Source organism: Engystomops pustulosus, chromosome 9 (assembly GCF_040894005.1).
Source record: "Engystomops pustulosus chromosome 9, aEngPut4.maternal, whole genome shotgun sequence".
Taxonomy (NCBI): Eukaryota; Metazoa; Chordata; class Amphibia; order Anura; family Leptodactylidae; genus Engystomops; species Engystomops pustulosus.
In genome coordinates this window covers 44275063-44299726 of record NC_092419.1, presented here as the reverse complement: position 1 = coordinate 44299726, position 24664 = coordinate 44275063, and the positions used below count along the sequence as shown (strand labels likewise).

The window sequence follows — 24664 nt, the reverse complement described above, 5'->3', positions numbered from 1 at the left end:
AAAAACCACCAAGATATCTGACCAAAAGAAAAGCCAAGAAATGTCCCAAAACACAGACAAGGAAAGAAGTAGAAGTCCATATCAACTTATACAACTGGAGGAGAAAGAAAGCCGCCACTAGGAGCCATGAATGAGATCCTCAAGGAGTCCAATTTACAGAAAAAAAAAAAAAAAAAAAAAAAAAACAGGCAGTCCCCTACTTAACACTCGACCCCTAGTTACAAACGGACCTCTGGATATTGGCAATTTATTGTACTTTAGTCCTAGGCTACAATAAACAGCTATAAACAGTTATCACAGGCGTCTGTAATGAAGCTTTAGTGTTAATCCTGGTTCTTATGACAGCCCAACATTTTAAAAAATCCAATTGTCACAGAGACCAAAAAAGTTCTGTCTGGGATTACAATGATAAAATATACAGTTCCGACTTACATACAAATTCAACTTAAAGGAAACCTACCATTTAGAATGGTAGAGGTAAGCTGTAAGTACCGAGCACCAGCTCAGGGTGAGCTGGAGCCGGTGCTTACTTTTGTTAGTGTTATAAACCGCGGTATCGCTGTTTTAACACTTTTTAAACTTTAGAGCAGAAGGGGCTTCGGCGCTGCGCGCGACCGTGCGCACGCAACATCTCCACTATTTCCTATGTAGGCGTGCGCATGCAGCGCCAAAGGCTCTTCTGCTCTAAAGTGTTAAAACCACGATACCACACAGGGTGAGCTGGTGCTCGGTACTTACAGCTTCCTTTAAGAACAAACCTACAGACCCTATCTTGTACATAACCCAGGGACCGCCTGTACTGATTAAATTAACATGCCATTCAAGAGGAAAAGGGTCTAAAAATATTACATAATGTGATATATTGTAGCCCAAGAACCTATTGTAGGAATATAAAGCAATTGTTGTATATTCTATAAGCAATTTTTCTTATTGGTGTGCACAGCCTGGCACCACCAATCTCAATGGGGAGGCTTATCAGCATATTGGGTATAAAGATTTAACAGCATCAAATGCTTGAAAATAGGGGCTAGAGTAAAAATGTCAGTGCCTGCATCAGAGCGACACCGATCAAGATGCAAGGAAGTGAATGAAGAGAATAGGCGCAGGGGTTTTTCCATGTGAGGGGTAGGTCATTAAAGGGGTAATAGCTTTTATAGGGGATTTCTGGGCATAGGGTCAATATCTGCAAAGAGTTTGGTAGGAAACCCACACAAACAGAATATACACACACACCAAAACATGCTGCTAGGTTTATTAGGATTGTGAGCCCCATTGGGGACAGGGACTGATTTGGTAAGCACGGCGTAATCTGTGTGTGCGCTATATAAGTTAAGGAATTATTATTTAACATAACATACTGAAAAGTTAAAAACCGGGGAGCCTTAATATGCCCCAGATATAAAAACAAACTAACATGGCTACTGTTTTGCAGGGTAGAGGTGGGCTCGAGAACCACCAGCACCATTTTTTTCCTAGCCAATTTTTTTTTAAGATACTCTGTAGAGTTGCAAAACCAAGCAATCAGAAAATTATACCAAAATCAAAGGGGAAAACAATGGGAGTTCTGGTACCCATACACACAACTCAGCCACAAGCTTTAAAAGGAAATCGACCATCAAAATCAAACATGATAAATATGAGACTTATCCATGGCCTCCTTGATTCTTTTAGCCAGAAGGGCTCAGGGGATTGGGGGGGGTACACACATTAGCAGAGCCCCTTCGATCAGCTTCACATGCTGTCACCCTCATCAACGCCTCCCTCTGCCTACTCACTCCCACACAATTTACATATTACACGCCTATATAGAGAAACATACAGTTAACTCACATACAGTATAGAACATACAGTAGAATATATACACGCACATGTTAAATACATATGGTGCACATCCTCCATTTTTAGTGTCAGGACAGATGACAGGGCCCCCTGACACAGTGGGCCCCATTGAAGCAGCTATGGCTGCTACCACTGTAGTTACACCCCTGGCAAGAGCCTATGAAGCTGCAGAACAGAGCTTTAAACCCCCCAGAGTTGTCTCATTAGCATCATTTTAAACATTGATTTTTAGAAGGAAGGAGGCCATGGATAAATGTAATTAGGTTACTACAGAAACCATGCCTGCATCTATGAGCAAGTGCATTCACACATCAATTGGGACACCATATCAGGCTACAAATAGGTCCCTCAGACTGCAATGGCACGCAGGCTGTTACAGTAAGCACAAGTGCTTACCATTCCGAGCAATGGACACAAAAAATATCACACCATCTTCTGCCGTGGGAATGGCCATGCCTCCTGTCCAGTGCCGGCCTACAACTCGGGGGGCATATGTACATGTAAATGTAGCCTGTGTGTTCCTGGTCTATCATGCTTGATGGTAGATTTTCTTCTAAGCAGTTGCCTGTAGTGCAGCTTATTTTTGCTATACAGGCAGTACCCGGGTTACATACAAGATAGGGTCTGTAGGTTTGTTCTTAAGTTGAATTTGTATGCAAGTCGGAACTATATTTTATCATTGTAATCCCAGACAGAACTTTTTTTGTCTGACAATTGGATTTTAAAAATGTTGGGTTGTCATAAGAACCAGGATTTACACTAAAGCTTCATTACAGACATCTGTGATAACTGTTACAGCCGATTATTGTAGCCTAGGACTAAAGCACTATAAATTACCAACATCCAGGGGTCGTATGCAAGTTGAGAGTTCTTAAGTAGGGGACCGCCTGTAATGGCTGCCAATCCTGAACAGGAATCAAAAATCCAAAATTCTCTACCTACCAAAAAACGCATGAGCAGCAGGAAGAAAGGATGTCACAGTGTTCCATAAGAAACGATGGTAGGTTACTTTTTTTTTTTTATTTACAAGTTTAGGATGTACAGTTTTACATGGGTTACTTGTGCAAAGTCAAAGCATCAGAATTTGCCTTTAGTAAAACTAAATTTACTTCCTATTACAAAATGGAAAACAAAAATGGAGGAACTGAAAACAATTGGTATCCAGAACCATCTGTGAATCCGCTTAATGTGGCTCCAATGAAAAAGGGTCATCACCTTAAATTTTAATGCAATTAATGATCTGATCATTTGGTGATGGTTGTGCAGGTTACTGGGACTAAATACAGCCTTGTCCCATGTAAGTGAATGAGACAAAGCTATATGTAGTACCAATCACTACCACTACAGAAAGCATGGAGCTCCACTTTGTAATTTAGAGACAAAGTGCTGTGGCCCCTTCAAACAGCTGAATCCGAGAGTTAGACCATCAATATATTTGATGACGTTGCGCCAAGATTTTCTTCATTCTGAACACTTGGTAATTTAAGGCATGGATTACAGTAGAATAACAAGGCATTCAGGTTCTTTAAAAAAAAAAACAAGAGCTGTAACCTGCCTCCACCTTTACCCTTGCACTAGTTTGATAACTCTCCCCAGTTATCACCTCTAAATGCCATACATCCATGTTAACCCTTTAAAGAAATTCATAAAATGATGGTCCATTGGGCAGCACCAAAGAGTAAAGTTTCTGGAAGAGTGGAACAAAAATGGAAACTTTACAATTTGAAGAAATAGAAACAAAAAAAAATAATAAATTTGTTCCTTCTGTTCAAAGGACAACATGGAATTAAATTAAGAACAATGTTTTACACAACCTGCAAAACCAGGATGTCACGAAGGTCAATTAAAATATAAAGCAAGATAAAACCAAAAGGAAAGTAAAAAGGCTGAGTGAGCACACGAGCGGCGTTACTAGCCCAACATCCTGGACTACAAGCTGGTCCAAATTCAGCAGAGACAACGGTGGTCCATGCTCTTGTATCGCTACAACAACAAGTGACTGGATCACAGAAGAGAAACCTTTAGCAAGTAACCCATGTACGGTACATTTGTTTTCAACACGAATGCTCTCAGGTGTCCGAGGGGGGCGAGGGAGGAAAGCATCAGCTGGGGCTAAGGAAGTCAGTGACAGCACAACAGCCATTTTGCAGTTGATGTAAATGTAAAGATTCTAGCAAGAGGAAGATCACTCAAACACTTCATATATATAGATTTTTCCTCTTGATCAGAGTGTTCATATACAAGGCCTAGTGTCAACAGTCACGCCAACTCTGTTCCACGATTGCGGACACCCTTTTTTCATATTCGCGCTTGTTTTCTTGGTACAGCTGGGCTGCCTGGCTGTTTGCTGGACTGTTTGGATTTGGTTCATCCAGCAGAGACTGTAGAAAAAGAAACATTAAAATGTTACACTATGCAAAAGCATTAATACAAGGCAGGTCATCTATGACAAGGGTTGTTACCTGTATAGAGGTTAAAATTGAAGAGACATCATATGTGGGGCTCCAACGATTCTGAAGAATGTCCAAACATATACTGCCATCAGCATATACTGGAGGGGAGAGAGACATACATGTCAGGAATACGTAGTCATAACATCGACACCACAACATCATAAAACATCTAAGAATTCCAGTCCATTTCTCTTCCTGAACATAAAGGAGACTATGGTCTGTTCTGACATACACCAATCTCACAATTATCAACCCAGGTGCAGTCTTGATATATGGTATTATTTATAATAATGTTCCTCATTTATACAGCTAGTGGCAGTTTACAGCGCCCAAAGATGGCTACAACACATTCATTATGTTGGCGTTTCCCCTCCTCCAAAGCCACGCCCCTTTTTTGAACACAGTCGTAAAAGTAATTTTTTGGTAATGAGTACGCCAGAAAGAAGAACATGCAGTGAGTGCCACATAACTGGCGGACAGGACAAAGTAAATGTCCCCCATAATGTGCAACCTCTGAATCTATGTATTAGGTCACTGGTTACAGCCCAAGGTATTTGGGCACTACGAAAGTTGATTTCTACACAAAGATCAGTAAAAACACGTATAATTGTCAAATCTACAAATGTGTAAAGTGTAGGTGAACATGTGAATTGTAGGTGTATAAACTAGTATAAATGTGTATTACTAGGAGACCACGTCTAGGCTTTGGTGCAGTTCCCTGTATGTGGCACAGGCAATGTCACTGATCACAGCAAGATACAATGGCATCTGGCATCCTGCAAAATTGTATTGTATCGCCAGTTAGGCAAGTGGCTTTATTATTTTGCCAAGAATATGAAAATTCATTAACAGGGATTTGGCTTAGTTCACAACCAATCACCTTCGTGTCATTACGGACTAGCACACCCAAAAAACTCTATTATTACCAAAATAACACAGAAAAATAGTGGTGGTCACCCCTAATGGTAGTCTGAACTGAGCACATGTAAATTCATTGAGTGGGCACACTATATTTGTAAATTGGGTGGCACTCCATGTATGAAAGATTTAAAGGAAATCTACCACCAGGATGAGAGATTGTAAACCAAGCACTTAAAAGCAGGCGTGTGCCCCCTCTGGCAGGTTCGACTCCTCTTTTAGCATCTTAGGCTACATTCACACTGCTGTATGGGGGATGTATATACAGGTGACGTATATACATCCCCATAGATGGCAATGGGCGCACGGCAGGACACGTCCCATCTTTCCACGGAATACATTGCTATAGAGAGGTTGCCGAGGTGTACCCGCCGTGCTACGGTACAGAGCACATAGTCATGTGAATGTAGCCAAGACCCATGAGCATTTTATTGTAATTGACTAAATTATCATCTAGCATAAACTGAGGCATATATAATGTTGGACAACAGAGATTACATTGACATTACTGAAAATTTCACACCTCCAAAATAAGTATTTTTATTTTGTAGATGCCTCCGACACTTACCATTTGGATGAAACATTTTGGATACAAATCGCACTGTGGGAGGCTTATTAGGATATTCTTCTGTGAATTCTATTGTGAGTTTAAATGTTCCTGGGGACAAAAAAAAAAAAAAAAAAAAAAATAATTCTATATTCACCTATTTGCATGCATGGAGTGTTAGAAAATCTGTTCACATTTACAACATTAGAGAAGTTATATGCCAAGTTTTGAGGAGAAAGGAGTCACAAGAAATTCCTAATGAAATCCAGAGTTCGGAGAAAACCATTTACATGGGATGCACATGTTCATATACAGCCGGCCTCACACGGCGACCATTCAGATAACCACACGGCTCTCGCTGGTCAGAAAGACGTCACTTTATGAGCAACTCTTTCCAGCTCAAAGGGAGTCTACCTTATGCAGGGCCTGAATGGAAAAGCATGACTTAATACACACTATGGATGATTGATATTGACCATGGGATCTACACCTATGCAGGACATTGTTTCCGCACACATATGGCAAAAGTTGTTTTCACTGGACTTCTGGACTAAAGATATTTAAGGTTAAGCGATCCTGAAAACCGATCCCATTTCTGATACCTATAATATGACTTGCCATAAGAAACAAAGAACAGCCAAGGTATAAATCCACACACATGACTATGTACCAGGACTGTGGATGCGGCAAGCCAAACAGCCTACGTCTCAATTTCCCCAACTTGACTAATGGGAGAGGTTTTTGGTCACCATTATGATACAATATGTTATTTATTGTAATACAAACTTAAAACCATCTTTAATAAATTGCAATTATGAAACACTGGAGGAAAAAAAAAAAAAAAGTTTGACAAAAATGTACCGAATAATATTCGTTTAGGGAATTTGTTCTTAGAAGCTGTTTTGCCTCCATAGAAGACCTCAAGTCTGACCCAATTATTTTAAGGCTAGAGAGCAGCCTCTACACTGACTTGGGGTGGTGGCAGTGCAGGAACCACACAGGCAACATTTCTAACAATTCTCGGATATAGAAGAGTTGACTTCTCTGGGAACAGCTCACCGTTTCACATCATAATGCATGAAAGCTTGGCTTCTGCAAGTCTAGTATTTTTCCATATGTGAGATACTGCATTTCTGAATTTGAGATCATGATCATAGAGGTTAGTTGCTATGATGGGAAAAGCAAGTGAAAAATAATTTGCCCCAAATACTGATTGGTTGAATTGGCTGCATTTTTTCAATCATATTTTGAGTCCATTTAACCATATATATGCGAGTATACACTCACCGGCCACTTTATTAGGTACACCATGCTAGTAACGGGTTGGACCCCCTTTTGCCTTCAGAACTGCCTCAATTCTTCATGGCATAGATACAACAAGGTGCTGGAAGCATTCCTCAGAGATTTTGGTCCATATTGACATGATGGCATCACACAGTTGCCGCAGATTTGTCGGCTGCACATCCATGATGCGAATGTCCTGTTCCACCACATCCCAAAGATGCTCTATTGGATTGAGATCTGGTGACTGGAGGCCATTTGAGTACAGTGACCTCATTGTCATGTTCAAGAAACCAGTCTGAGATGATTCCAGCTTTATGACATGGCACATTATCCTGCTGAAAGTAGCCATCAGATGTTACAGGGTACATTGTGGTCATAAACGGATGGACATGGTCAGCAACAATACTCAGGTAGGCTGTGGCGTTGCAACGATGCTCAATTGGTACCAAGGGGCCCAAAGAGTGCCAAGAAAATATTCCCCACACCATGACACCACCACCACCAGCCTGAACCGTTGATACAAGGCAGGATGGATCCATGCTTTCATGTTGTTGACGCCAAATTCTGACCCTACCATCCGAATGTCGCAGCAGAAATCGAGACTCATCAGACCAAGCGACGTTTTTCCAATCTTCTACTGTCCAATTTCGATGAGCTTGTGCAAATTGTAGCCTCAGTTTCCTGTTCTTAGCTGAAAGGAGTGGCACCCGGTGTGGTCTTCTGCTGCTGTAGCCCATCTGCCTCAAAGTTCGACGTACTGTGCGTTCAGAGATGCTCTTCTGCCTACCTTGGTTGTAACGGGTGGCGATTTGAGTCACTGTTGCCTTTCTATCAGCTCGAACCAGTCTGCCCATTCTCCTCTGACATCAACATGGCATTTCCGCCCACAGAACTGCCACTCACTGGATGTTTTTCCTTTTTCGGACCATTCTCTGTAAACCCTAGATGGTTGTGCGTGAAAATCCCAGTAGATCAGCAGTTTCTGAAATACTCTTGTCATGTTGCTGCCATGTGATTGGCTGATTAGAAATTAAGTGTTAACGAGCAGTTGGACAGGTGTACCTAATAAAGTGGCCGGCGAGTGCAAGCCTAGTTTTACAGCACAAAAAAAAAAAAAAAAAAAAAAAAAAGGCTGAAATCCCAAACTCTGCTTATACTCGAGAAAAAAATAAACTAAAATCTCAAAACTCAGCTTTCTGGCTTCCCTTGCTGCTGGCTATATACTGTGGAAGCTGTGAACTATGCATTTCCCACCCTCTGCTTATACTCGAGTCAATAAGTTTTCCCAGGTTTTTGTGGTAAAATTAAGGGCCTCTGCTTATACTCGAGTATATACGGTATATCAACTATACTGTAATAGCACCAGTCCACAGCCCTGATATGTACAATGACAATTTCTGGCTAGACCTGCACCTACATAGACTGCCAGCTAACTTTCATCAACAGCACAGAACTATTTATACATGTCGTCCCAGTGGTTCCTGGAAGTGACTGCATCATATTTGACATTAATATTGGGTGCCACGTTTTAATTTTTCTGCAAGTCCACAGTATAATCTGTTACAGAAGGAACCTACTCCCTAATATATGGTCTCTGTAATCCCAAACCTACATGGACACCTACTACTGAGTTCAATGGGAAAAGCTGAAACACCTAGAAAGAAGGAGGCACCATCTTAGATAATACTTAATTTATAGGCTCTATTCACTTACCATCTTCAAAGGGCGTTCCTTCTGGCCTGTGGAGGTGAACAAAAAAAATAAAAAAGCAACATATTAGAAAAGTACAAAATAGGTTACTGCTAAATACCGTCAAATCTTGAGCTCCCACAGAGCCTTCTCTTTTTGGGACTTACTATGAGCACAGTTTAAAGCAAACCACGGAAACTAGAGTATACACCACACATGATATGGAGGAGTCTTCTGAAGCAATGACTAAAGGAAATTCTGTAGAGTGATAGATAATCCCCCCCCCCCCCCCCAAGCACATGAATAAGATAGTAATAAGGAGACATGTAGAAGCATTTCCCCTCAAGCTGTACAGAACATTTCTAGATCCTTCAGCATTTTCACATAGAAATAAACAGATAAGGAGCAGCAGGGGGTGAGGCAGGAAGTGACAGCTACAACACATTCCAGGGCAGCGCCTTGTTACCAGGGACCTGCAGACAACACAGGGGGAAGCAGGACAGACCTCACCCCATGTATAGTATAGGGGCAGCAGCTTGTCCAGGTGCTGGAGACCATCCCCATACAGTCTGCACTCACATACATGGACATGCATTTGCTATATAGACACTCAGACAAACAACCACTGAGGACAGTGTTGTGGAGGGGCTAAATAGACTGGTGTACCAGGATGCATAGTAAAAAAAAAAACCAAAAAAACGTTTAGTTGTATATTTTAACCCCTAGGCGCACCAGGACGTTATAGTACGTCCCCGGGGCTAGATGCTTAGCGCACGGGGACGTTCTATAACGTCCTGCTTCTGGCACCGGCTCACGAACGGAGCCGGTACCAGAAGCAGCGGCTGTCAGCTGTCTAGTACAGCTGACAGCCTGCGCTAACACCCGCGATCGGAGCCGGCTCCGATCGCGGGTGTTAACCCCTTACACGCCGCGGTCAAACATGACTGCGGCGTGTAAGTGTGTTTGAGCTGTGGATCGGATCCCCCGTGCCGCTTACCGGGGAATCCGATCCACTTCTGGGCAGCTCCGAGGACTGGCATGTGCCCCGGAGCTGCCCGGTCTCCATGGCAGCCAGACCCCTTCCGGGTCTGGCTGTAAACTGTCTGAGCATGCGCAAGCTTGCTCAGACAGTTTACACTGCTCTACAATAAAATAGTATTGTAGAGCAGTGTATTGAACTTAAACCAGTGATCAGAGCATCACTGGTTTAAGTTCAAGTATGTATAGTTAAAAAAAAGTCAAAAACACTAAAGTTAACACATTAGAATAAATAAAAAATAAATACATAAAAATATAAGCCCCTAAAATGTCACTTTCCCATAAAAAAACTTAATAAAGTATAAAAAACATAACACAAAAAAACCCCGCATATTTGGTATTGCCGCGTCCGTAACAATCTGCATAATAAAACAGAATTGTTACTGGACCCGCACGGTAAACGCCGGAGGAAAAAAACGCAAAAAACATTCCGAAAAAAGATAATTTTTAATTAATACCCTATAAAAAATGCTCTAAAAAGTGATTTAAAAAATGTTATGCACTCCAAAATAAGCCCACTAAAAAGAACAACTGTTCTCGCAAAAAATAAGCCCCTAACAAGATTTATCTGCCAAAAAATAAAAAAGTTATGCATATAAAAAGATGGTGATGCTAAAATGAATAAGATTTTCTCCAAATTAGTTTTTATTCAGTACAATTGAATAAAATACACAAAACCCCCACATATTTGGTATCCCTGCGTCCGTAACAATCTGCATAATAAAACAGAATCGTTATTAGATCCGCAAAGTTAACCCCGTAAAAAACAAAACAAAAAAAAGCTCCAGAAAAAAGATCATTTTCAATTAATACCCTATAAAAATGCTCTAAAAAGGGATTTAAAAAATGTTATGCACTCTAAAATAAGACCACTAAAAAGAACAATCCTTCTCGCAAAAAATAAGCCCTTAAACAGATTTGTGAGGCGAAAAATAAAAAAGTTATGCATATGAAAGACGGTGATGCTAAAAGTAACAACATTTTTGCCAAATTACTTTTTATGCACTAAAAATGGGAAAAAAATAAAAAATCTATATAAATGAGGTCTTTTTGTAATCGTGGCGACCCATAGAATAAATATAATATACTATTTTTATGGTATGGTAAACAGCCAAAAAAAAAACCCCATAAAAATCTTCCTGAAAAGTGATGATTTTCATTTCCTCCACCAACAAAGAGTTAATAAAATCTCACCAATTAGCCTATAGATTCCCCCAAATTACGTACCAGAAAAGTGCATCTCATGTGGCAAAAGAAATAAGCCCCTATAGGTCCACATTAAAAAAAGAAAAAAATTATAGCCTGTACAATGTGACATAGCAAATCTGATCTGGATGGCGCCTCCTTCCCTTCTATGCCCGGCCGTGCGCCCATACAGCAGGATACCACCACATATAGAGTATCCGTGTACTTGGGAGAAATTGGGTAACAAACTTTGTGGAGCCTTTATTCATTTAATCCATTGTAAATGTTTAATTTTCCACCCAAAATGAGTGTATTGTGAAAAAATATTACAATTTGCAGACTGCACCTCCATTTTGTTTTAACCCCTATAAAGCACGTAAAGCGTTAACAAACTTCTTAAAAGTGGTTTTTCATACGTTGAGGGGTGTAGTTTCCATAATGGGGTAATTTATGAGTCTCGCTATTATTTAGGCCTCTCAGTGTCAATTAGAAGTTGAGCAGGTCCATCTAAATACGGGTTTTGGTGATTTTACAAAAAATTTGAAAAATGATACCTAAATTCTGAGCCTCATAACATTCTAGTAAAATATGTGGAATCTTAAAAAACCATGCCAACATAAAGCAGACATTTGGGAAATGTAAGTTATGAATTTATTTGGGAGCTATGACTATCTGCATCAAAAGTAGAGAATTTAGAACGTTGAAAATAAAGAATTTTTCCAAATTTTTGCCAAATTTAGTTTTTTTTCATAACTAAACACAAAAGATATCATCCAAATTTTTAAACTAATTTGAAGTACAATGTGTCACGAGAAAACAATCTCAAAATCCCCTGGATATCTCACAGCGTTCCAAAACTATAACCACTTATAGTGACACAGGTCAGATTTGAAGAATGGGGCCGCGTCCTTAAGGCCAAAATAGGCTGTCCCCTAGGGGTTAACAAAGTGCTGCTGCAGTAATTGTATAGAAACATTCTACAGATCATGGAGCAAGTAAACAAAAAATTAAGATATTACAGAGCAGACAGCAACACACACAATTTATATGGACGCTCTGACATGTGCCGCCTCCTATACCTGCCAATAGCTCAATAGTTTCTCTGGCAACAAAAGATTTATCTGAAGTCTGCTGGAAAAATCAATGACAGCTCTGGAGGTGAATACAGCCAATGGAGGGGAACAGGGAAAAAAAGGATGGGAACTGTGCTAAAACCAAATCCTTAATTCAATCCAAAAGTGTGTCTGCCCCATTGTGCCAAAATATAGCTAGCTATTCCATCATCCTATGTAGCGTACGAGTAACAACCACATATGCAAGTCACTATTATTATGGAGGATTGTAAACTAAGCACACTGACATACTTGTGTGTTCCTTGTGGCAGGATCTTCCCTTTTAGCTTCTTATTCCCTGTTTTTTTTTTTTTTTTTTTACAAAAAAGCCTCAAAATTATGCAAATGTACCTGAGGGACTCCCGACTTCGTATTAATGGAGCCTAGAGGCCCTCAGGCTCATTTGCATTATTTTCAAAGCCTTTTATTCTTAAAACCGGGCACAAGACGCTTAAAGATCCATTCAACAGTGACAGTGCTTGGTTTACAATCATTCATCCTGATGGTAGATTTCCTTTAATAGCAACAATTTAAGTGTTGGTGAATAGACCACTGCAAAGTTAGACTCCAGTCTTAAGCTGGTTTCACATTATTCCATAATCAGGGAAGTGATGATTGTCATGCCGGACTCATCACTATGCTGGGGACTGAACTCTGCAACATATCAATATATGATGCACCGAGTTCTTATTTCCCCGATATGAAACAGAGCCAACTTTTGGCTCTGCTATATATCAGGGAAATAAGTGCATCATATCAATAGGATGTACGGAGTCCCCAGTCCGTGGCACAGCACACGTCACATTATTTGCCACGGAATATTGTAAAACTGGCCTTATACTGTGGCATATAAATCCTGGGTGATATATCAAGAGTAGTTTAGAACTGTGAAATCTACTTTAAACCAGCTAATAGTTGGTTTAGTTTACCTCAATTGTTTGGCTCCTGGGCTAGACAACACTGCTTTTAAAAAAAAAATAAATAAATAAATCAGAAAGCTGCCTAAAATTATCTTAAACCCTCAAACGTGGCACACTGCATTTCAGGTGCAAGTTACTCTAGAATTTGGGCGTAAACAGATTGATAAAACACTCCCAATGAGCGTGGACCATGTCGGCCACTGGTATAGCTGAGCACATTGATTTATTCACTTTCAGTTCTGAATGCCATAAAAATGACCAAATTCCAAAAAGGGATCAAAAGTGGAATCACTACTTTGTTCACCCCAAAATGAAAAAAAAAAAATTTGCACCCCCCCAGTTGCCCCCTTCCTCTTAAGTGGTTCCCCTAACGTGCCCATTGTGACTAGTATATTAATCTTGCCACCAGTTATAGGAGACATGCCGATTCCTCTTATATGAAATATATTTCTGAATCAAGACATTTTCTTTAATAAAATCTACCATCAAATGAAGCATGGATAAACCAGGAACACTTATATGCAGGCATCAGGACTGTGGTAAACTTCTTTATATTGGTTACATATGGCTTCCTTCTAAAGTCAACTAGTAAAATTATGCTAATGTGCACAAGGGGCTACCCTAGCCCCTCTGATCTGGCTTTATAAGCTGTTTAACTGTCTCACCCTGCCCCTGCCGCCTCAACACTTGTGCAGCGAGCACTTCCTGTACTTTCTTTAAAGCTCTGCATTAGGTTGTTCTTCTGTTAGTCATCTGAGGAACGCAAAAAAAGAAATTAAATAGCCGTTACCTGCAGAAAGGAGGAGCCCATACAAAGAAACTGAGTGCTAAGAGAAGATTCTACAATAGAATTATTCTCCAGCGCCAGAGATTATTATATTTTGTTTCATCCATCTCATAGTTGCCGACACAAGTCTTGGGGCGCGTCCACAAGTTCAGTTTTTCAGAAACCAAAAGCAGGTGTGGATGATAATGGGTTGAGACAAATAACTGAAAGGTGCTGCACATCCTGCCACTTTTACTCCATTCCTGGCTTAGGCTCCAAAAAATGCATCTGAAAAACTGCATTTTATTGCCTCCTTTCTGAGCACTAGTAAGAGGTCACTATTACACTCCAACACGCTGAGCAGACTATGAAATCTCTGTCTTGGATTACTCTATAAAGATGCTGCAGAATTGTGTTTAGAATAGGATTATTTTCTCCACCTAGGATGACAGAGCCCCTTTTCACTTTAAGCTTCTTTTAGTGAATATATTAGGTATAAAACATGAAGAAAAGCAGCTAAACATTAAAAAAAAAAAAAAAAAAAAAAAAACCTTTCCAAGAACCTATGTGGACTTTGGGGCGTCTAAGTGTCCAAGGCTGCATTCACACGTTCAGTTTTTCAAAAGCAGTTTCTGAAGCCAAAGCAGGTGTAGATGATAATGGGTAACCCCACGTTATTGAGAAGAGTTTCTACTCTTTTGTAAACCCCATTCCTGGTTTCGACAAAAAAAAAAAAAAAAAAAACTACATCTGAAAAACTGAATAAGTGAATGATGCACCCTTGAGAAACTGGAAAACTTAAAGCTAAGCTCTGACTGGTTAGACACTTACGATAAACTTCTTTCTACATGTCGCGGTGACGTACATGAAACATTGGCTAGATCCACTGCCGGATGTAGAGATTGGTATTGGACTCTTCCTAGATAGAAGATATTTGGGAATAGAAGGCCGGGTGGTAGAATTTTACATGTCTGATCCAGTTATTGTCAGGGAGAGGTATTTTCATTACTCAGCCTCTGGCATCAGAGTAGTTAATGGACAATATACCACACATTATTATACACCAAAGATCCCTGCTATATTATTGGATGCCAAGTGACCAGTGAAGTGACCAGTGAAGTGAGAGATTCCCTCAACTGTCATGTGTAACCTGCAATATCCAATGCTGATCTTTATATAAATATCAGATCTGTTTATAGTCAAAACAGTAAAAAAGATTTTTTAAAAATTGAGAAGCTACACTATTGGCTCCAGGGGCCCCACACATGGTTCCTTCAGTAGCCATGTCACTCCCATCAATCATGTGACTGCTGTAGCCAATCCCTGGCCTCCACTGCGACATACACTACTGAGTGTGACAGGTAGACGAACAGCGATTGGCTGCGGTGGTCACATGACTGGTGTAGTCGCAGTCAGAGCAGTGGGGCCCACCACCACACCATTACTGGGACGAAGACACGAGGCTTGGGGGAACGCGGGGTATTACCGGTGAGGGGCACTAGGGGTGGGCAGCAGGACCTTACCCAAATATAACAGCATTCCACACCATGATATTGTTCTCAGAGGGGGCTCCGCTGACTCCTGCGGGGGGATCCTCCTGCAGCCTGTGGAGAAAGAGACACCATGAGCCTGAGCCAGCCACACGTCAGCGGCGGCGGTGCCGGCTCAGATCCCACAGGGAGACGCCATTTTATCGTCTCCCACTTACCTTTTAAAATCTCTCATAAGGCGCCGTCTCGCTGGGGTTGACATTGGAAATGAGTAGAATAAAGGCTGTGGAAATAGCGAGAGAGAGAGAGAGTCACAAGGGCCGGAGATCCGGGTTTTATAACACTGCGCCCGGAACACCGCGGAGAAAGCAAGGCCGGCGGCAGGAGCCTAACCTCTCTTCCGGGAGCTGCCGACCCTGGCGGAGGGATATCTGAGTGCACAGCGGCAGAAAGAAAAACAAGTCCTGCGCCTCGGCCGCGTCCATTTTTTACAGGGGTGCTCGTTTTTTACGTAACAGGATAATAACTATTTCAGAAAAGCTTCAGCAGCTGTAAATTCACAGTAAAATATAAAAAAAACACAATTTTATCGTGAGTTAAAAATTAATTAGAAGGTAAGGTTACTAAAACGATAACCTGATAGTAAACGAGCACTATACCCCCTGTTAAAATTTTGGTACAGTCCACATCTTGTTGTCATCTAAACAGCTGCTCCACCAACATGACGTCACGTGTTACCGCCCATCGGGAATGACTGACGTTGAACTTAGCAGAGACCTGGGTGTTTGTTTGTGTGTGTATAGTCATGCCATAGACATGTGTGTACATCACATATAATGTTTACTATGCGTGAATACTGTGCATACGTGGTACATTATGTATGTATGTTATGTGTGTTTTCCTTATATGTATAGTATGTATGTTTACTACCTGTTATTCCTCCAAAAACCCTTTTCTCCCTCATAGAATGTCAGCTCTTGTGAGCAGGCCCCTCACTCCATTGTATTATAGGACCATGTGATATCTCTATAATGTAATATAATGTTTGTATAATTACCCCATGATTTGTAAAGAATATGATGGCACTATAGAAATAAAGATGTATTATTATCAGTTATATATTGTAGATGAGATTTGTTTTTGTATAGTATGATTACTGTCTGTGTACAGGCGGTACCTTATCTGTGTACACAATGCAAGTCCCAGAGGCGTGGATTCCCGCCTCTCACGTCACATCGCCTCCCTCTCCCATGCTCCCAGCATAGGGCATGTGGGGGCCTACATAATTAGCAGCCTGGACTGCCAGACATCTTGTCCCGCTCTCCGGACGGCTAATTATAACTTTCTTTTTTAGATCCTGGCGTGTCAAGATTAGCGACGCATAGCACCAGGATCAAGATGAAAAAGAGCGCAGGTGAGTATTTGTAGGTATGTTTTATGTTTTTTCAGGGGTTCATTTCCTTTAATAATGTGAACAAAGTAGGAGAAGGGTGTCTTAAAGAGGTTTTCCCTCCAAATAATTAGGTCCTATCCACAGGATGAGTGATGAGACTCCCACAGATCATAAGAACGAGGGTCTCATGGCGTCCCAGGTCGCTTCCCAATATAAATGGAGCAGATGGCTGCTCATGTCTGTTCTACTCCATTCATCTCTTTAGAGATGACTGAAATTCCCTGGTGCTGAGACTCCCACCGATCAGCAAGTCAGGCCCCATGGTTAGTCCATGTGAATAGGGCCTAACTAGTTTGGTGGGAAAACCCCTTCTAGATGTACCAGAATTTTTTTTGTCAGTCAAGTTTTGTTATTTGCCCAATTACGGTAGGTAAATGGCTATCTATGTAATGCATGGGTGGGCAGCCGACCTGATGGAATCTACTTTTACAGAACAATTGTCTAAGGGAAGCCAGCTTAAAGGTGCTTTCAATATTTAAATGTTCTTCCCTATCCACAGGATAACATTGTGGATGGATAAAAGGCTGCACGGACTCCCACCGAGAACAAGAGTCATGTTCCACATTGTTGATGAAGTGACAGGTAGAGGATGCACCCTAAAGGATTTGAATGAAGTTAGTGGCAACCACTAGGAACCTCTGGTGTCTGGAGGACCGCTTTTAGACATAGTGGGGCCCTGGGCAAAACTAAAAGTTGGCCCCCAAAATAAAACTATTTTATGAACAGTCACAGTCAGTAAGAGGCTCCTTTACCCCTGCACAATAATAACACTTTATAGTTACAAACAGTAGTAGGGTAAGGTAGTGTGTGATATGGGACTGTAGGAGAATGTTATAGGAGATAGACACATGATAGGTCGATGGATGATAGAAGATAAATATGAAAGATAGATTTATAGATGCATAAATATAAAGTAGATTTTATATATGAGAGATAGATATGAGATAGAAGATTGATTAATTGATAAATGTATATAAAATAGGTAGATCAATTGATAAACAAAAAGCTACACAGATAAATGGTTAGATAGAAAGATGTACAGATAGGAAATAGATAACTAGACAGTTAAATGATATATAGACAGGGGATAGATTATAAGCATCTACACCTGGGCATTCAACCAAGGGATATTAAAGAAGCTATACATTCTCTGAACACAAAAGTCCACATGCAGGAGGCTCCTTTAGGACAGGGGGCCCTGGGCAAATGCCCAGTTTGCTGCCCCCTGACGCCGGCACTGGGTGTCTGACATGGAGCAGAACATTGACAATGACAATTGAGGTGTACACAGAGCCTAAGGGTAGTGATGCATTTATTTTATAACATCTCATATGGCTTTGCTTGGGAACATACGGTTTGTGTAACAAAGAAAAAGCACATAACTCAATAGGTGTACTCTGCACTACTAAGCCAGGACTGCTGAATGTATAAGTGCACTAAAATTATATGACCTTCACTGCTTAATCCTTAGGGCAAAGTTTACATTGATATTTATTTATGCCACAATGTGACTGCGGACATCTTCAGCAAGTCATAGTTTTGACTATTCTGCCTTTGACCATATTCACCCATGAGCTGGCAGAATGGAAAGGGCTTTAACATCAATCTGATTATGGTGGATGCAGTAAAGAAAGAGAAAAAAGCGGCACTCACCCAGAAAAAAGTGTCTTCTTTATTTCATATGGAGTAAAAATACATTCGGCGTGTATGCCAACGTGGGGTAGAGAGTGGAGCAGGGGTACACAAAAAGGCCTTTATGTGTACCCCTGCTCCCCTCTCTACCCCACGTTGGCATACACGCCGAATGTATTTTTACTCCATATGAAATAAAGAAGACACTTTTTTCTGGGTGAGTGCCGCTTTTTTCTCCTTCTTTACTGCATTACTGATGTGTTTTTCTATGAATGCCAAGCACCACCCAGATTAGTTTTCCATCATGCCACCTCTGAATCAGCGGTTATATTAAGAAAGTACAGATAGTGCCCCTTTCTCTTCACATCTTCGTACTGAATTGATGATTATGGTGGATGATGGGTTATCATGATATAGTTGGTATTGTGAACATATGATGAAATACTATACTTCTTTTGTTATAATAATCCCACCAAAAATGGTTGCAATTCATTCTCCACTGTTGAAATTTCTCAATTTATTCCACTGGTCTAAAAATGATTAGAGTTGAGAAACATCACTTACCTCTGTGCACAAAACCATTATATGATCATAATTTGTAAATACCAATTCTTTTAAAGCAGCATATGTTCCCTGACATTTTTTTTATCTTACTTAACCTCTTTAAGAATAATTTAAATGTTTGCATCTTTGACAAGGAAAATGTATGTACGTTACCTTCACCCCATGTTTGCATGTATTTGCATGTCTCATATTTCTAGACATGGAGTGTTATATTTCTGTAGGCATCTAAATGCATCTCTGTCTCCTGTCTATATATCTTCCTCCTATCCATTATCTTTCATATCTATCTATTATCTATCAATCGACCTTCTATCTATATATACACATTTTTTATATTTATGCATCTATAAGTCTATCTCACATATCTAAATCTACCATATTTTTCAGACTATAGGACGCACCCCAGATTTAGGCTTCCAAAAAAGGAAAAATATATTTTACACCAATTAAAATATCCCTGTTGGTCGCACTAAAGCACAGCACACACAGCTCTGCTTTATCCATACATTTACACACACAGCCCTTCTACATCCATACTTTTACACACACAGCTCTGCTTCATCCATACATTTACACACACAGCCCTGTTTCATCCATACATTTACACACACAGCTCTACTATACACATGAAGACACACACAGCTCTACTATACACATGAAGACACACACAGCTCTACTATACACATGAAGACACACACAGCTCTACTATACTCATGAAGACACACACAGCTCTACTATACTCATGAAGACACACACAGCTCTACTATACTCATGAAGACACACACAGCTCTACCATTCTTGGCAGCATGTGGTGATAAGAAGCATGTGATCAGTCACATGATTCTAACATTGTCGCAGGTCCTGTACCTGTAGGTAGAGGGGAGAGCAGTATGGAGGGTCTCCTCTCTTAAAGATCGGGTGCAGCTCTATATGAGGGCATCACCTGATCTCCATTACAGTGGTCAGGAGGATCTGGCAGTGCTGGATCCTCCTGATCATCGGTCTATAAGACGCAGTCACTTTTTAGCAAGATTTTTGCTAAAAAGTGCGTCTTATAATCCAAAAAATATGTTATACGATAATTCATCTTTATCTTTTATCATCAATCTACCTATCTTCTGTCTACCTACTATAACCTTCTTCTGCAGTCCAATATTACAGATTGCTTTACCGTACTACTGCTTGTAACTACAAAGTGTTATTATTGTGCAGGGATAACGGAGCCTCTTACTGACTGTGAATATTCATACATTTATGTTATTTTAGGGCCCCACTTTATATAACCCTGGCCCTGAATAGAGTATATCATACAGACATTTATTATCATTGCTTTACACTGTTCTCTAGATACTTTGCTATTGGACAGACTGTAACAGTGATGGCTTACCGTACACAAGCTTTGTTGTATTTTGTGATGTAAGGGCTTCTGGTGATGAATAAGTAATGATGAGGTGCTCTCCACCTGCTTTCAAGTCCACTAAGAATGACAGATGGACACACGACGCTACCATTGTCTCCAGACAACATATGTCTTTAATCTGATGGCATTAGCAGCAGTGGTATTCATTTCCTGCCAAAAGGGCTAATAGTTTTAACCTTTTGGCTCTTAGATAGCAAAAGAAAAATTCTGAATTTTAGCACAAACCTGGTTGTCATGGAAATCACTCACTCTTAAATTACTACTGAAAGCAACAATGGGAGTAAGTATTCCGTATACTAGAGACAGTGGCCCACATTTATGAAAATTAGTGGGATGCGAACTAAGTGCAGTTTGCCTCTTGAATATGCCTCAGCCTGAGCACCTCCAGGTCATTAACATAATTTTAAAAAATTATTTTCTGAGCTATACCGGGTCTAGCACTGCATCCTTCTAAGTGCACAAACAGAATTATACCAGAAGCGAACAAAAGGACTCTTTCTACTAAGTACTTCGAAACCATGCGGGTCTGACAAAAGACCCAAGGCTGTCATGGCAACCTATTGCCACCCCTTGATGACGTTTTGGGGAGCAACGATCGGAACCAAGATAGGCATGGGCAACGCCGTCTTTTAAATTCTAATGGCAGCTTCGCCAGTGGCATCGGAAGAGTGAATACCCAAGATCGGTGCAAGCCCGTAATCCCTTTTCATACACTCCCTGCACCTCTGTGCCATACATGTACGGCGCGGAGGGTATTAATATTGATCCCTACCGTAATAAACAGTTAAAGGAAACCTACCACTTAGTATGGCAGGGGTAAGCTGTAAGTACCGAGCACCAGCTCAGGGTGAGCTGGTGCCGGTACTTACTTTCGTTAGTGTTAAAACCGCGGTATCGCGGTTTTAACACTTTTTAAACTTTAGGGCAGAAGGGGATTCGGCGCTGCGCGCGACCGTGCGCGCGCAACTTCTCCGCTATTTCCTATGGAGGCGCGCGCACGATCGTGCGCACGCAGCGCCGAAGTGTCTTCTGCCCTAAAGTTTAAAAAGTGTTAAAACCGCGATACCGCGGTTTTAACACTAACGAAAGTAAGTACCGGCACCAGCTCACCCTGAGCTGGTGCTCGGTACTTACAGCTTACCCCTGCCATACTAAGTGGTAGGTTTCCTTTAAACATTGAAGAGATGGATGCATACTAGAGATTTGGCAAGTTATAAAAATAAGTTTTATCAGTTTTTTACCCCTTACAGCCCTTACTGTATAAAAAAACAGGAGTACACATACCTGGAGTGATGGTCCTGCAAGTTGTATAAGCAAGAAAACAGCATTAACAGGGCTATCCTCCCTGCACACAGTTAATTGGAGGGTAATGGAACAGCCAAAAGTGTTCAGGAGGAGGCCCTTGGCCAGTGGTGTAACAACAGACGTAGCAGTTACAGGGCCTGGGTGGCACAGGGGCCCGGGATGAACAGCCAAAACAAAATTTATAAACGTATTTTCTCCATCCCTCCTTGCATACTGGGGCGATGGGACCTCCCTTGTACAGTAATATGGGCCCCTGTGCCGTCCCCCTGTCCCTGTCTGCCCACCTGCGGAGTGCAGCCCGACTTGGCCTCTTCATTTGTGGCCACTCAGCCCACCCACTTCATTTGCCACCGACCACCCTTATGGCTCCAACAAAGGCCTGTTCTATTGGCTGACACCGGGCCCGCCTACTCCATGTGTGGCCGCCCGGGCCCACGACTTATGCGGCCGCCTGGCCAGACTACTTCTCTTGTGGCTTCCCAGGCACATAGGCCCGCACGATGCCACAACCACTACCAGCCCCGAAGTCGCAGCTACCAGCTGGCATGAAGCCACAGCCAGCCTCCAAACCGTCCCACCCCACTGCACAGCAGCCTGTCTGCAAGACATGCAAGTAAGTCCCTATTTATGAATTTATAGTTAGATGTATGTTTGTGTGTATGTGCTGTACAGTATATGCTGTACGTGTGTGTGCATATGCTGTACAGCATATACTGTTTGTATGTGTGTGTATTTGCTGTATATACCGTATGTATGTGTGTAAATACTGCAGGTATACGCAGTATGTGTGTAAATGCTGTATATACTGTGTATGTGTATTTGCTGTATATACTGTATGTGTGGTTATATGCAGTATGTAGACACATGCATATACATATATTTGTATATGTGTGTGTATAGGTGTATGTGTGTATCTGCTGCATATACTATATGCTTGTGTGTATATACTGTATGTTTGTGTGTATGCTGTATGTATATGCATTATGTGTGTATACATTGTATATACTGTATGTATGTGTGTAAATGTTGTATATAAATTCAGTATATGTGTATATGGTGTTTTTATACTGCATGTATATGTATACACATTGGGTGTATACCGTATGCAGAAGAATATGATGTATGTATGCTAAACGTATATATAAAAACAGTATGTATGCAAATTTAAAGCAAAAATACTGTATGTATATATAGTATGAGTTTGTATATACTGTAAGTATTAGTGTATAAATATATGTATGAGTACCTAAATGTGTGCATATGAGTGTATTTGTATACATATGTATGTATGTGTGTGCGAGTATATAAAAGTGAGTGTAGAATGTTATGTGTGTGTTTTTAAGTTTATAACTGTGTCATTGTATAAACGTGTGTGTATGTATAAATATTTTTTAAGTGGAATGGGGCCCCATGGAGAAATCTGCTATGGGGCCCTGCCTCTCGTAGTTACGCCAATGCCCTGGGTGCTCTGCACGGGACGCTTCCCACATGAATAAACTTTTTCAAAAACATGTACTGAGTTTCTACACATAAGCCTTTGGTAGTAAATATGAACCGACTATGGAGAAATATGTGAAAATAAAGAAAAAAAACCTAACATTGTATTTCGACTTGTTTTAAATTTGGTGAGCAAGGACCAGGCAGCACAAAAATTGTATTCTGATACTGTGAAAATGTATCTTAGTTCATATCAGTGTTAAGTAAGAAGTCAGCAGGTTCAGACTGGCCTCGGTGACCTGTTTGTTCTGCAGTTCGGCTGCCTTTCCCATGCTCTTATCACTCATTGTTCACATGGTTAATTTACTATCGCAAAGGGTAAGTGTCTTACCAAGTCTACTTAATTAATGGTTTTTGCAGTCCCTTTAGAGTGCGTTCACACATTCAATTTTTTAGCTGCAGTTTTTAAAGTCCAATCTAGGAGTGGAGTGAAAAAAAGGAGGGGTAGCAACTCTCCGTCATATACAGTATGATTACCCATTATCATCCACTCCTGCTTTTGGCTTCAAAAACCGTATCTGAAAAACTAAACATGTGAACACACCCTCAATTTGAGGACTGTGAGGGGCCTGAGGTCATGGACCTACATTATTGGCATTTTCTTAAATTTCAGAATTCACTTAATCAGTTAGGACAGAACTATTCAGTACTTTTTCTTTTGTTCTTACTAGACGTGTGTAGAAATGTTCTACAGACTTTAGCATTTGCAACCACAGCCAAAACCACCCAATTTTAGGGAATAATGCAACAACTTTGTTACCCAGGCCTATTACTCCTTTGGCAATTGCACTTCCTGCTCAAGGATGAGACAACGGGGGGGATTTAACAATGTGTCTCAGGTTCCGCCTGTTTCTAGCTGGAAAACACTGTTGCGCCAGATTTATTACCGTCATGATGAATTCTGGACACATGGACAATTTCAGGCAAGCTACGCCCCTTTTCCACGAGACCATCTCTCAGTGTCCACGCCCTCTTATTCGGACAAGTCGGGAAAGTGCCAAAAAAAGGTCTAAGAGCCTTGCTAACTGTGGTGCTAGGTATTTTAGACAGTGTTTTTGGTACAAAACCACCATTAGATACAGCCCCCTTTACCCCCCCCCCATGTATTCCTTATGTACAGCCTTAGGTAGGCCTCCGGTACTCTCCCCGGCACGCCCAGTGCTGGCGCCAGCCCTATTTGGGTGGACACTGCTCATAATGCAGAGTATTTTGCTCAGAATCTGCATCAAAAAGGCCAACAGCAGATTTTGACCCAGATTTTCAGACTAAAGTTGCATGTCAAATACTCTTGTGTAAATGCACCCTAAGGCTAGGTTGCACAGTGGCTAAAGTGCATCAGGAGGGTGAATTAAAACTGACAGAAATAATAGGAAAGTGGATTCAGTAGAGTTCATTTTCAGCTCCACATGGACAGAGTTTTCAGTGGCACCTTGTCCGTCATGTCCGGGCTCAGTCCATACATTCACATATGCGATGGCTTTCAGTGGAGTCACTTTTAATCTTATACAATCTGATACATATTAGACAAAGGACAACTTTACTGATATAAAAG

The 24664-nt window shown here is 41.0% G+C and overlaps 1 protein-coding gene across 1 annotated transcript; it reads right to left on the bottom strand.

The window, feature by feature from the left end:
- Positions 1-2803: 2803 nt before the first annotated feature.
- UBE2A (ubiquitin conjugating enzyme E2 A) lies at positions 2804-15688 on the bottom strand. Its single transcript, XM_072125579.1, has 7 exons — positions 15635-15688; positions 15460-15524; positions 15275-15355; positions 8755-8780; positions 5779-5868; positions 4302-4390; positions 2804-4220 (listed from the first exon to the last, which is right to left on the bottom strand). The coding sequence occupies exons 2-7, from the start codon at positions 15501-15503 to the stop codon at positions 4092-4094; spliced, it is 459 nt and encodes a 152-aa protein (XP_071981680.1). The 5' UTR covers positions 15504-15524; positions 15635-15688; the 3' UTR covers positions 2804-4091.
- Positions 15689-24664: the final 8976 nt, after the last annotated feature.